This window comes from Schistocerca nitens, chromosome 6 (assembly GCF_023898315.1).
Source record: "Schistocerca nitens isolate TAMUIC-IGC-003100 chromosome 6, iqSchNite1.1, whole genome shotgun sequence".
NCBI classification, from domain to species: Eukaryota; Metazoa; Arthropoda; class Insecta; order Orthoptera; family Acrididae; genus Schistocerca; species Schistocerca nitens.
In genome coordinates, this window is record NC_064619.1 from 567,622,007 (window position 1) to 567,636,354 (window position 14,348).

General features: G+C 40.9%; 1 protein-coding gene and 1 pseudogene across 1 annotated transcript in view; one reads left to right on the forward strand and one right to left on the reverse strand.

Annotated features, from left to right (window-relative positions):
- The window catches only part of LOC126262253 (sodium- and chloride-dependent glycine transporter 1), a 144,631-nt gene that overhangs the window by 75,479 nt on the left and 54,804 nt on the right, over positions 1-14,348 (forward strand). Inside the window, exons 7-9 of the mRNA XM_049958739.1 lie at positions 5,452-5,719; positions 7,222-7,325; positions 10,656-10,780. Of these exons, the coding sequence (XP_049814696.1) occupies positions 5,452-5,719; positions 7,222-7,325; positions 10,656-10,780 (497 nt within the window). The remainder of the gene's footprint in view (positions 1-5,451; positions 5,720-7,221; positions 7,326-10,655; positions 10,781-14,348) is intronic.
- Positions 13,887-14,004, reverse strand: LOC126264069 (5S ribosomal RNA; annotated as a pseudogene).

The window sequence follows — 14,348 nt, forward strand, 5'->3', positions numbered from 1 at the left end:
TTTCATCACGCATTAAAAAATATATCTGCTACGGAACATCGAAATTCAATCAACCGATGTTTTCAAAAGTTAAGTTTATTGAGTTAATGTTGGACGTCAAAAGACAGTGCTTTACACACACAACAGTATGCCAAACACACCAGGTGAATTAATCTTAAACACAATATTAAATTCTCCATAACTTTGGAAATGTGGATGTCCCGCAAAACATAAGACCAATTTTGGAATCAGCACAATTGCTTTAAGAAGAGACTCTTTGTACATCATTTTACGGTCATTCTAAAGTTAGTAAAAATTATGTTTGTTTTATTTTGCTAAGAAGGCAGAACGAGTTAGGGAAGAAATAAATGACTCAATTATTGTTGCTGCTACACTTGTATAAATTCCAACTGATTTAATATGCAACTGACAATCTCTTTAATGTTAATAGTATTATGAATTAAAATAGCGCTTGCCATCAGGCAGCTTAATTCTTCTACAAAGTACTGTATATACTTCGGTTTGGTGACTTCACAGTCCTTAATCTGGTGGAGAGAGGCATGTTTATATACATAGATTATTAAGACATGCCAAAGGCAGTTCTGAGTTTATAAAGAGACATGTCTTTACGATCTCCAGTACTTTGTTATGAATGCCTGCCAAAATTAAATTGACAACAGTGAAAAACATGGCCAGTCGTTGTTATTGTGAACTGTGATTTCTGTGAACTGTTGTCTCCTAATAAACCATGTATTTTTAATAAATGTTTTGAGTTATTACTTAATACGTGGTACAACCTTCAGCACAAGTATTTTCAGGGAGTAATCTCCTGGAACGGACTGCAGCCAATTTAATTCACCATTGTTATCTATAAAATCCACACACTATCGTTTCTGCCGTAATTTTATGGAGGCTTAGAATTCAATTGTTTTTAGACATCAAGTATGAGAAACGCCACAACCTGGGCGAAACATACACAGCATTAATATTTCAGGCAAACATATAAACAAACCGTCGTATTCCTAGTATCAACTTGAATACTTACGTTATTGCACAATCTACGCCAACAAAAAATGTCATTTGTATCAACGCGATCTGTGTAACAGGCCAATAAATTTTCACCTTCCTCCCTGTATATGAAATGAAATGAAATGAAGTCCCATGCTTCTTTACAGAGCGTAGGGGAACGATGCGGGAGACCCGCACCGCCTTACTAGGCAAGGTCCTAATGGAGGTGGTTTGCCGTTGCCTTCCTCCGACCGTAATGGGAATGAATGATGATGACGAAGACGACACAACAACACCCAGTCATCTCGAGGCAGGAAAAATTCCTGACCCCGCCGGGAATCGAACCCGGGACCCCGTGCTCGGGAAGCGAGAACACTACCGCGAGACCACGAGGGGCGGACCCTCCCTGTATATAATAAGTCTAATAAACTAACAATAATAAGTCTAACTATCAATATAAGCAACAAGCCAACAAAGTAAATGGGTGTCGAGGTGACTCAGTTATTATCGTGCAAGCTCTGTAAGATTGCCATCCCCCAGTCGTCAGACTTATTCAGCGGTCTGAATTCTTTGCATGAATGCCATGGTACTTTCCGAGCTCTCTCTCTCTGTGGCACTGTTCGAACAATGTCAGGTTTCTTCGAACGGTATGACAGTACATAGTGTCACTCTCTCATGGCTGCGTAGAAGCTGCGGGACTACACACTGAAAAACTGTAGTGATTTTAGTTCCTAATGCGTTATGCTAAGTCTATTTTAAGACAAGCGGTACCTTGCATAGCTTGGGGTCTTCGCTTTCACTGAAGCCAAAGTTATTTGCCATCTGTCGGCTGTGTTATGCATCACAGTATTAGGTGATCCCTCAGAAGAAAGTGAATTCCGGTGTCTCACCGGTCCCCCTACTGAGGCTCACAGATGGCAGTTATCGTTTCTGAAGTTGCATTCAACAAACCACATGCTTTGCGACTCTTTGGAGTGCAAATTGCAAGGACAATCTGTTTGATCCAAGAAGAACTGACTTCCCATCGTGTTGCCGCAGACATCAATGTCTCTCCATATGTTATCCGTAGATTGTGTACACGCAGTAGGGAGTAGGCCAGTCCACAAGGCCGATGCATTACAACACTGAAGACCGTAACCTGGCCATCTCTGAGTTGCAGCGTTGTACGGCTACCGCTAGATCACTGCAAGACGATCTCAGAAAGATCATTGGAGTGCTGCGTCTGATCAGACTGTAAGGAATAGGTTACGCGAAAGGACCTTGCGACACAGACGTCCTGTCTGAATACCCCGCTCGACACGACAACATCTCGCAGCTCACCTTCAGTTCTGCCGTACCCATGTAAGTTGGCAGCTTCGTCACTGTCGAAACGTGTTATTCGCAGACGAGTCCACATTTCCTCTGACGCAAGGTGATGGCCATGTTCATGTGTTGAGCGGTACCTGCCAAGTGTTGTACGGGAAATCGGCCAAGCTTCTGTGACGGCGTGGGGAGTCATCAGTGTTAACAGCTGTACGGATTTTTCGTTGTCCATGGTCGCCTTAACATCAGGCAGTACATCCAACAGATCCTGTTGGACCATGTGGTGGCCGCTGCTTCCGATGGTGGCCCTGAATTCCCTCTCATCCACTATAATGCCAGGGCCTATATGGTAGACGACACCAGGGACATCTTGCGAAGCCTGGACATTGAAATAATGGAATGGCCAGCGGTAAGTCACAACCTTTACACCATCGAAAGTGTGTGGGACATGCTTCACAGATGTGTTCTTGGTCATCCTGTTCCACTACCGACTCTCCAGGAACTCTCAAGTGCTTTCATTGAAGAATGGGAACGAATACCACAGGCTGACCACTGTAGACTTAAATGGAGAAAGCCACGTAGTTCTCAGATGGTGATAAACGCTCACAGTGGGCATATACATTATTGAATCTCTCGAAGTCCAATGAAAAGCAAACAAGATGATGAGATGAATGATTGTTTCCACTTTGTTTTCGATACCTATCGTCATTTTAAGTTCTTTTTATGCAAATAAACGAGGATGTAATAATTTTTTGTGGTGTACTTAGTTTGCGAAAGATAAATGTATATTTTGATAACATACCCAACCTTCAATTATTACTGAGCGGAGTGTGGCAGATGATCGAAGTCTTGTTCCTCTAATTCTTTTGAGCAGGACATAAATGGAAGAGTATTGATAGGATGACTGTACGCGTTTTGCTCTCTGCTCATGAATAAAGCAAGCGATTTTTCCAAGTTGTAATCAGGGATGTACGGCAGTTAAATGGGTTACTGTAGGGTTCAATTGGAGCTAATACTCCTGAAAGAGCAAAGACTGTCAGCCGCTCTCAGGCTTCTGTAGTGAAAATGTATCGTGAGTGATATTGCGAACAAGCTGGTGAGCTACATGTCATGTTGCACTGATGCTTGAGTTGAAGATTCACTCAGTTTTTGACGGTCGACTGACACGCTTTAGTGCAATTGCTCGTAGGCCAAACAGACTTGTGTCTACCACAACGGTTCGGTGAGTTTATGAAGCCGCAAAGCAGGCAGGTGGTGTATGAACGCCCTAATATGAAAATGCATCTACAGAAAACATTTGAACTTACTCGATATCATCGAAACTGGATACCTGGTTTACAAGCTTACGGAAGTCAGCGCTCCATCGAGAAACGTTGAGGAACAAACTCTTCGCTTTTATTAACGAAATAATGCAAGGTGGTGGTGATGGTGGGATGATTATAGTCCGGAGAATGGTTGGATTCTCTAGAACTGTTAACCCATGGGCAAGGCAGAGTTGACCTGTGTAGTAACGAATCCATTTTGTAGATCACTTTCTCCCGTACATGATAACTGTCTTCTTACCCAGAGTGGTGTGAATGAGTCCCTTTAACAGCACAGCTTAGGCTACAAGTGTCCACCAATGGATATGAAAGTGCTTAAAGGCTTGATGTGTTCTATTAGTCCCCAATTCCTGCTGATCTTATCCCATCCGAACATCTTTGGGGAGACAACGATCGTCGTATTTTCTGTGTGAGTCCTTTGCACTCAACTCTCAACAACTGTTGTCGAGGACACACACCAGCACTGCACCCACTTGAAATTCGTCAAGCCGTTCTTTGTTTGCCAGATACTGGCACTCGAAAATTTTATTTCAGATGGATGCACTGAAGACAGGCACTAACTTCAACACAGGTGTTACGAAAACAGGTCCAGCATACAGCGTAATCCACATGGTATTCCCATTAGAATTAATGAGAGTATGGCGAGGATAAAGCTGCTCTTAGTGGGCACCAAGTAAAATTCTGCTTATGTTATTCTTCTTCTTTAAACATGGTGTAGCTACAAACTTGAATTCCTGAGTTAGTTCATAGAAGCAACTAGGTACTGATTATACTTTGGTTGCATAACAATTAATAATAGGTTGTACACTGCGGTCCGAAAAAGTACCCTGAAGCCTCGTTTTCATTAGTAATGTGGAGTTTGGGTACTTCTAAAACAAGACTGGTCGTGGTAATGAGAGTTTTACTCAACCTAGCTTAACGTGTTATATATTTAAGTTAATACATTTCCAAAAAAACCTACACTTCAGTACTAACTGTACTTTCAGGGCTTTCTGGAAGCACTGGATTCTTGCTGGCATTGAATTAATCATACTTTCAGAAAAGTCGATATTGCGCTACCCAACACGAGCTCTCTTCTCTGTCGGCTCAATTTTAGATTCACAGCAATATCGGCTTAGCGTTGTTTTTTTTTTTTTACAGCACCGTCTAGATCTGCCCAATAGGGTCGGGTGAGTTCGTTAGCTACCACAGTCTTTGGAAACGCAGATCATTCAATCATTCAGACATTATTATGCAACCCTTGATCAGTGGCAACTGGAATCGTGATATGGTAAAATAAATTGCTCTATATTTTCACTATTGATGTGTTCGTTACTTCCTTTCCGCTGATTTTACAGTACATACAAAATATCAAGTTCAAACTCCAGGGCAAAGGAGAAAGACCTTTTTACACTTCATCAACGTTTTGTACCCACGAAATGCCACAAGGGAATATCAGTAGGCCATCTAGAGGCATAATTGTAAGTTATTAGAACAGATGCTCTTTTCAAATTATTTAGAAATTGGTAAACGTTAAACAGATTGTCAAAAAGATTTTCCGATTGTGATTATTTCACTGCATACCCATTTTTAAAACCGGTAATAGAATTCTATTCATAAAAATACTATTGCAAATCACTTTTTAAGTGGTTTTGAGTAATGCAATGTTCTAAAACTGTCAACATTCAAGCAAAACCTTAAGTAAAAGTGAAGTGAAACAAGAAAATATAGCGTTTCAACTTAGTGGGGATAATTTTCCGGAACGTAAGGTGTTTATCTTGAAGTACGAAACGGTTTTCCTATTATTTCTCTTTGTTGCGAGACGCATGCTTACCATTCCTAATGACATGTGTCTTGACAGCAACGGCATCCTCCACATTTCTGAGGGCATCGACAAGCCTGGCAATGTGGTGTGGCAACTGCTGGTGTGCGACATCGTCTCCTGGGTAGCGGTCTACCTGTGCATCATGAACGGTGTTCGTTCCGTGGGTAAGGTAGTCTACTTCACGGCAACCTTCCCCTTTGTCATACTATTCGTACTCTTTGTGCGAGGCGTGACACTGCCTGGAGCCATTGATGGTATCATCTTCTACATATACCCTCAGTGGGAGCAGCTCACAAATCTCAAGGTAAGACAAAAGCCTATCCTCTTCTTCACATCTGAGAATATTCATATGCTGTAGGCGACGGTACTCTAAAATATATCGTATAACAGTCTCTTACATGAAGTCTACTACACAGTAACATTACCCTCTTAAAGGATTTTTTAACAAATGTAAGCTGTCCATTTGCTCTCCTTACGACTGTTGTTATGTGCTGATCCCACCTCCTAACACAAGCGTTGCACCAAAATATTTAACTGATATAACTGAGCCCAGGAGTGCAATGTAATGCCACTAATGCTGTACTCAAAAGCTGTCGAATTTTTCTCATGCTCATACTTACGACCATGCACTTATCAATATTTAAAAAAGTTGTTCTTCTTTATACCAAGTTATACAAGTCGTTGGAAGGGACTTGTTTCTCTTAAAATGCGTCCACCAGTACAGAGGAACATCAGATTACAAAATACTTAGCGTCTTATTTCTCTGTAGGTCACGATAGCCAGTGAATTGCTGTAGCGATTTGTTACTGTTAGAGTATGTTGTTATTTACTGGGTAATTTTCAAATATTCCTGGAAAAATTTGGGACTTTACTGTACTATCAGACGACAAGAAGCAAGTTATAATTTGTCTAGATTTTAAATTCATTTTTTGAATGACCCAAATATAAGATGTAATTTGGAATTGTAACAGAACACTAATACTTCAAGAGTCGTACATTTTCGCATCAGAATCGTGTAGAACATTAATGTGTTTGTAAGTATGATATCTGACTGTGAAGGCGTAGGACCTAATCAGTTATGTAAATATTTACCCTGTAATAAATTACCTCTCCAACCATGGTTCAGACGTATCCATGATAAATGACTTCCTAAATCATAATGAGATAGACGATGTAAAATAATTCAGTGACAAATGATGACACAATAGAATTCTGCATACTGGAAAGAGTTGAAAGAAACTTGCGTTATTTATTTTCACCTCTAATCTAGGTGAAGTTGTGGTATAGACCCTCTAAGAAATAATTTAATTTACTATTAGCATACGAATATCATAGTTAGACACTGGCCGCACCCTAAAAAGAAGCTTCTTAGTGTGGGAGAATATTTTGTGAAGCACAGAAGACGGCATGGCCAATGACTACGAAAAAAATCAGTGTGCCGAAAGTACTGCGATCTGCATATGCCGCCAGTGATACAAGGAAGAGTTGTTAGTAACTAAACTGATAGTGTAACCATCCCATCCAAAGTTGACGAATGTAAGCTTTGTGCTACCATGCCAACAGATATGTGTATGAACGTCATACAGGGCAAGCGTAGAATACCTATCAAACAGGAGACGATATAGAATGCCTTTTCGCAATAACGTGTATATTCCGTAGTTATTACACAGTAAATACGCTGTTCGTGGAATTTTTATACCATATTAGTTACTATTAAAAGAAATCACAGTCCGTGCATTACCGTTTGTTTCCACCTACGACAACCGTTTGAGCATTCTAACTATGCTTGTTGCTCATTTGTTTTAGGTTTGGGCTGATGCAGCAATCCAGATATTCTTCTCCCTTGGACCTGGATGGGGAGGAATTGTCAACATGGCCAGTTACAACCAGTTCCGAAATAATGTCAAATGGTAATGTAGTCTTTTATGTGTTTGTAATCATTTAGAGTTGGGAACTATTCGCAAGCCTTTTCTTTATCCCTGGATTCCTTAGTTCTAAGACGATGGAAGTCAGAAGACTTTGGGGCGCTTGTGTTTCTTTCTGTTCGCAGTCACCTTTAACGATCAATGTTAGTACTGAGGAAACAGGTTATTACTCTGCAACAGAGTCTACTTAACAGTAACAACAACGTGTGTACCATTGCGGTAGTCATTAAGTTTTGTGCTGTACTGTCAGGTTTCATTCATAACAAGTGATGAAATAATTCCTGGTCCATCGTAAGCGCCACTTTGTTCTGTAGTGGCAGACACTATCGTCATCAACATATTCATCATCTTTAATGTAATAACTTTTAGTCTTTACGTCAAGAGAAAATCCTTGACAGTTAAAATGAGCTTGGTGCGGCTGCTTCGCACGTCTGTCACGACCAATCACGTAACGTACTTTTGTTTACGCTTCCATGGCAACGTCTTGGTATTGCTGAGTGTTTGGCAGCTATGTTTTTCAGTCAGTATTGCGGAAACCGTTTGCACTTCGCATTTGAAAGCTGGCAACAGCGTTGTTATCTCTCAGAGATATTTTTCCAACGTACGAAGTATAGGCTGAGATATCCCTGGCAGTAGATGAGTCACCTAACTGGATAAAATTGTTCTTACAGTTTTCAGAAAGCCTCAACGTAGTGAAGTACGGTCGTGTTACCAGCACTGGCTGAAAACGTTGGAGCCCCCCTCCCTCCCATAAACAATGAGATGTGTGAAAAACTATGTTTTATACATAGGAGATCGATTCTCGAAAGAATGGGGGTAGGTTTGTACTAACCACTGTGCAGGTCTGGAGCTTGTGATCTGCTGGAAGACAACTTACCCTGCCCTGATCATCGATATGATGTAGTGACACCCAATCGCGATTTACCTGTATCCACTGCAGTCCGATGATCGTTTTTTATTGAGTAAGATCAAACGTGTGGACCATCAGCTGTTGAGCTAGATTTGCAACAATTTGTGAAGAGCTACATGCACTAAAATTCCTATTTTCCTCAAGATTGTTCTCTTCAGTCATTTTCACCACAGAATGCCTCTTTTTCTACGTTACAGAGCAGATAAAACTCTGGCGGTAACATTCTTTAGTAATGAATGAACGTCCAACGTCTTGGAGTTTAATAGCAACATTTCCCGGTCTTTAGTCAATAGTGTGTCAATATTCGACTATTCATTTTGTGATGCCCCTTCGCCGAATGTTTGCTTTTTATGACCAGTACTTGTCATAGGGCTTTCATTCTTCATCATGTGACCTTGGCGCACTCGTTCTCACGCTACAAGTTTGGCAACATGTTTCAATCGACCAATGTGTATCCTTATGTAAGGTGTGTGTGTGTGTGTGTGTGTGTGTGTGTGTGTGTGTAAACTGACGGCGGAAATCGTAACATCCACAAAAAAGCATTCGCTATCAAAGAGATCAGGTTAATTAATAGAGAAATTTGAATGGTTATTGTCGACTCTACAACGCGTTAAGGACCGGTTCAACAGTAGGGCAGGCTTCACTTCTAGGGCGCCATATGCGTTTCGTATGTGATCAAAGGAGGTCCAGTATTCTTAATGCAACCGTGTCCCTAATGCGTGCTGTGTGTCTGAGTCATAGGCAGACAACGGAGCAGAAACTGCACTAGTAGATTCCAGCGCGTTCCAGGTAGATGACAAGTCTGGAACCTAGTAGACTAAGGAACGGTGGCCACGCCTCATACTGTCCCTCAAGTTCTGGAAACTATATGTGCACTCATATATTATCTTAATGTAGAGACATAATTCCTCAAAACGCTTGCTTGTTTTCTCCGAGTTAGGAAGAACACGACAACTGATTAGGAGTCGACTGTGGCAGACTTGACGTGTGCCAGGTTTCTGACATTCACGCATCATTGCTGAAATGTTGCAACTATTCCCTAAAGCGCCAAATTCTACTGTGACCGCCATGCTCATCTATACCACGATTCACGCAAAATCCGTCACGGTACACAACGTATTAGCATTCTATGACATTTCATGCAATAGTCATGATATGTTCCACCTTTCTGAGGGAACAAAAATACAGATTTCAGAGCACTCCATGCGTTGAGGGTACACTGTTTAAAGGAAGCCGAACTGCTATTCGACACACCTGGAAATGCGCCACATTCTGCACAGTCTAACTATCGCCGTCGATGGGTACCACTACCCCCTACTGCTTGTTGGCAGGTGTGATGATTTTCCCTCTATACATATCGTCCAGTTCAGCTACGGGGGGAGGGGGGAGAGTTCAGGATGGGTATGGGTAGGGAGGGTGTGAGAGTGGGCGGCGCGGACATATTGATACACAAAACATTGGTTATAGAATATGTCATGTAGTAGGAATATTTTACCGTAAATGTGATGAATAGTGAGAGCAGGCGAGATGCCGCATCGACCTTTCGCAAAGATGAAAACAACAAATAAGTAGGTATGAATTACTCGTATGTAACAACACAGGTACTCAGAAGTCAAAACTTCCAAAACGGAACGCAAGTGTCATAACATGTGGCACACGTGTGTTCGCTGTTACAAACGGACGTTGCACCACGACACAGACACAAATCTGAAAACAGCGAACAGTAATGTGAGCTCTCTCGGTTATTACTGTAGTCATTCAACGACTTACGTACAGCTCCTATGCCGAATGGTGGTAGCTACAACATAAAAATTATTTGAGCCTTGATTCTTATTTTACAATGTTTTGTACATGTTCCAGTTGTCTCTAATAACACTGCAACGGCAAAGCGTGATACATGCCGACATAAAACATTCAATTCCACAGCGAAAACTATGCCACGTCACACACCATCTGTATTACATTCGATTAGAATCGGCGTGTTAGTGCGAATGATTTTCGCTTTCTTTGAAATACGCTTTACTTTTTGTGCTTCCCCCTTCTTCCAAAACGTCTGACGTGTTTTTGTAAACAACTGCACATTACTTAACTGTGGCTGCTTAACTGGAACTTGCTCAAATGAAATATTGTTTTTATGAGGACTGGGCCAGCTACAATGGCCAGCTGTATAGGTTCGGGTTTTCCAGAATCACTCCAAGAAAATTCCCAACTGGAACCTAAAAGTAAGACATAACTTCCAGATCACCAATTATAAGTAATCTGATGTTAACATATTATGCAGTCACTTTGTTATTGTTGTTATTTTAGTTGATCAGTATACTTAACTGTTATTCATTTACTAGAGTGAAACGGTCCCTGACTACATGGAACTAAAACATAAATATTTGATTGTCACTTGCATACAGGGATTCTGTCCTGGTACCGGTGATGAACTGTGGCACCAGTATCTTCGCGGGATTCGTTGTGTTTTCTGTTCTGGGCTTCATGTCCCATCAAACAGGAGTGCCAGTGTCCACTGTCGCCACAGGAGGTAAGTACAAATCTGAAAAAAAAAAACAGTTTTAATATTTTTAAATTTACAATACTTTCTGCACTATATAGACGAGCATGGAAGAGAGCGATCAAAATGCCAATTCAATCATTATTACAACCTATCGGTGTCACAAAAACTCTGCAACAAGGTTTCAGTATGTCACCATTCTTGTTCAGTTCATACATTGAAGAGGCTCTCTGAAGATGGAAGAACAGCTGTGGAGGAATGGGAATCATTGTCAATGATGTACAGGTGTTTTCTTTAAAGTTTTAGTGATGAAATATTCATTCTAGTACAAGATGAATATGGTCGTGTGTACGTGTATATCAGGAATATGACAAATAAGGACTAGAGATGAGTCTAACAAAACCCTAATATCTGGTAGTGAATCGTGGCAATACATTTGAAATACACGTTAGTGACGGAGCAGTTATAAGACAGGTAGAAAAAATTAAATATCTGTGGGCATATACTGACAAAAGTGGATTTATTCATGACACTGGGGGTTGAGTAAAAGATATGTAGACTAAATTACTTGAAGAAATATAGCAACCAGCCACTCTTATATAACTTTATTTCTACCATGATGCATTTCGGGTTTTCTCCCGTCTTCAGTTGCGATAAAATGGTTAAAATGCCTTGTACCCTATATCATTTTAATTATTTTTACGTCGGTAAGTTAGCGAATGCTGCACTGCAGCAGTATATCAGTAAATTTATAAATGTGTGTGTTACATATAAAACTCCAAAACAAGGAGTTACAGGATGCAAAATAAGAGAGCTGCTGCAATCAGAATGTAGCAGACATAAACTTAATAATGCTGAAGATCAATGGCAGACTAAGCCTGCTGGAGGCCCAGGTCAACTACATGAGGTCTCTGGTCTGTTTGCCAATTGATGTAATTGTATTTACAGTGCGTACATCATGAATAACATAGATGTAATGCCTGACAAAAAACATCAACTATGTATTTATGAAGTGTGTTTTGTACACTGTAGTAACTGAAATATACACTGCCAGAAAAATATTTAGGACCCTCAAGGAATGTGTTCAGTTGCACAAGAATATGTATGTCCATACTGGAGGGTTGTAGTGTTAGTGATTCATTGTCACACTCATCGGCGATCAGATGGAGCTCAGGTGGGCTGTCTGTACACCCTCTGTTTTGACTCGACAGGGTAGTAACTGTGCTGAGTTTAGAGGTAAACAGCGTTTGCAACATTCATTCTAGGGTAGAACCGGGTCCACCAACGACTTAATTTGAATCATTTCATCTTGGCCGCATTACAGGCCTCCAGGAATGACATATCGATGAATTACTGCACATGCTGGGAACAATGTATCGGTGTTGTGATGCTGCTTTCAGCAGTGGTCAGTGGTTCCCACAACTACAAACTAGGTTCTGGACATCCGTGTAGTACAGACGCACATCAAAATCGACGCATTCTGCCAGTAGTTATGGCAACTGAACTCAGCCATAACAAAATCTGGGCATATACTGCACCCTTTGTGTAATCGGGGACCATTGGGAACCATCTGCTTGCAACAAGATTTAGATCACATTTGCCTCTGGTCAGGCTACTACTGACACCATGACACCGCCAACTGTGGCTACTCTGGAGTCGTAAAATAGTTAAGTGGAGAATGGTTTAACATCAAAATGGAATAAACAACAACAAAAACTAGAGACTCTTTTAAAACAAAATAAAGTTTTTGCACATAAAAATAGAAAGCAAGCAAACCACACATTCTACAAACGTCTGGTCAACCTTATTGACATACAACTAACTAACCAAGAAATAAATTTTCTAGAAAAAGGTCCAAAATACAATATCAACGCAAACATCACACACAAGACAGTGGAGAATCTTATCACAGAAAGTGAGTTCATCATAAAATAACAAGAAAGAAACAATAACCCAAACTTCAATGCAGGTCTGGCAAGAGAATTAGTCGCAGAAGGAATAAGACGCATAATAAAGGAAAACAAAAACAACATATTGACAGGAACAAAAACAGAAGAAGAAAAACCGCCAGAAAAATAAAGGACAAACTTAAAAACAATGAAGCACCCTATTATGAGATCAGACAAGGGCAGCACCATGACAATAATAAAACAGGATGAATACAGCTAAAAAAACCTTAAAATTTCTGGAAGACAATAACATAACAAAGCTAACCAGTGAACCAACACAAAGATACCAGAAAAACAGACTAACACTCCTAAAATATACCTCACACATATTGATAAACCAGAAAGCAAAATGGCTGAAAAAAAGAACCCCCAAGCACCGACACTGAACAGCCTACTAAAGCTCCACAAGGGCGGCATTCTGATATGCCCCGTTGTCAATTTCAAAAGGGCATCCACATTCCACTTAGCCAGAGAAATGCACACATACTTACAGAAACATTACGTACACACAAATAACAGAAGCATACACAGTGCTGAAGAGCTGATACAACAAATCAAAGACATCAACTTACCCACAAAAGCCACGCTCCCATGATTGGCATCACATCCATGTACACCACAGAAACCATCATCATCATCATCATCAAACAACAATTAGATGAACAAGCCAAAATTCCCAAACCTCACATAAGGGAAATACATTCTACAAGTAATCACAGAGCAAAACTATTTCTCATTTGACAATTAGTTCTACTCACAAGAAGAATGGCTTCCAATGGGGCCACCAGCCAGTGGACCCCTAGCCAACATTTTTCTCAATCATACTGAAAATAAAATATTTGAAACAATAGTAAGACCCAAACAATACCGGATAATATATTGTTACTGCTATGTGGATGACATCATATGCCTTCTAGGTGAAACACCAAGTCGCATCCAACAATTCCACAGCGATATGAACAAAGTAAACTAAACTAAACTCCTCGCAAACAGGCCATGTAGGCCCAACGGTACTAACCGGGCACCGTGTCATCCTCAGCTCATAGACATCATTGGATGCAAATATGGAGGGGCATATGGTCAGCACACCGGTCTCCCAGCCATATGTCAGTTTCCGAGACCAGAGCCACTATTTCTCAATCAAGTAGCTCCTCAGTTTGCCTCACAAGGGCTGAGTGCACCCTGCTTGCCAATAGCGCTCGGCAGACCGGATGGTCAACCATCCAAGTGCTAGCCCAGCCCAACAGCGCTTAACTTCGGTGATCTGATGGGAACCAGTGTTGCCACTGCGGCAAGGCCGTTGGTGACATAAACAAAGTACAACCAAAAATAAAATTGACCATAGAAACAGAACATGGCAAAAGGTAAAACATCCTTGACCTCACAATATACAGACACAACATCCAGCACAACAACCACTTCTCTATATTCAGGAAACTGACCACCATCAGCACAACCATTCAAAAATATCCTAATCATCTGATTACACACAAACTAGCCGGCTTCCAATATATGTTACACACACTGAACCAAACCCCACTTACTGAAAACAACTATCGTTGTTGTTGTTGTGGTCTTCAGTCCTGAGGCTGGTTTGATGCAGCTCTCCATGCTACTCTATCCTGTGCAAGCCTCTTCATCTCCCAGTA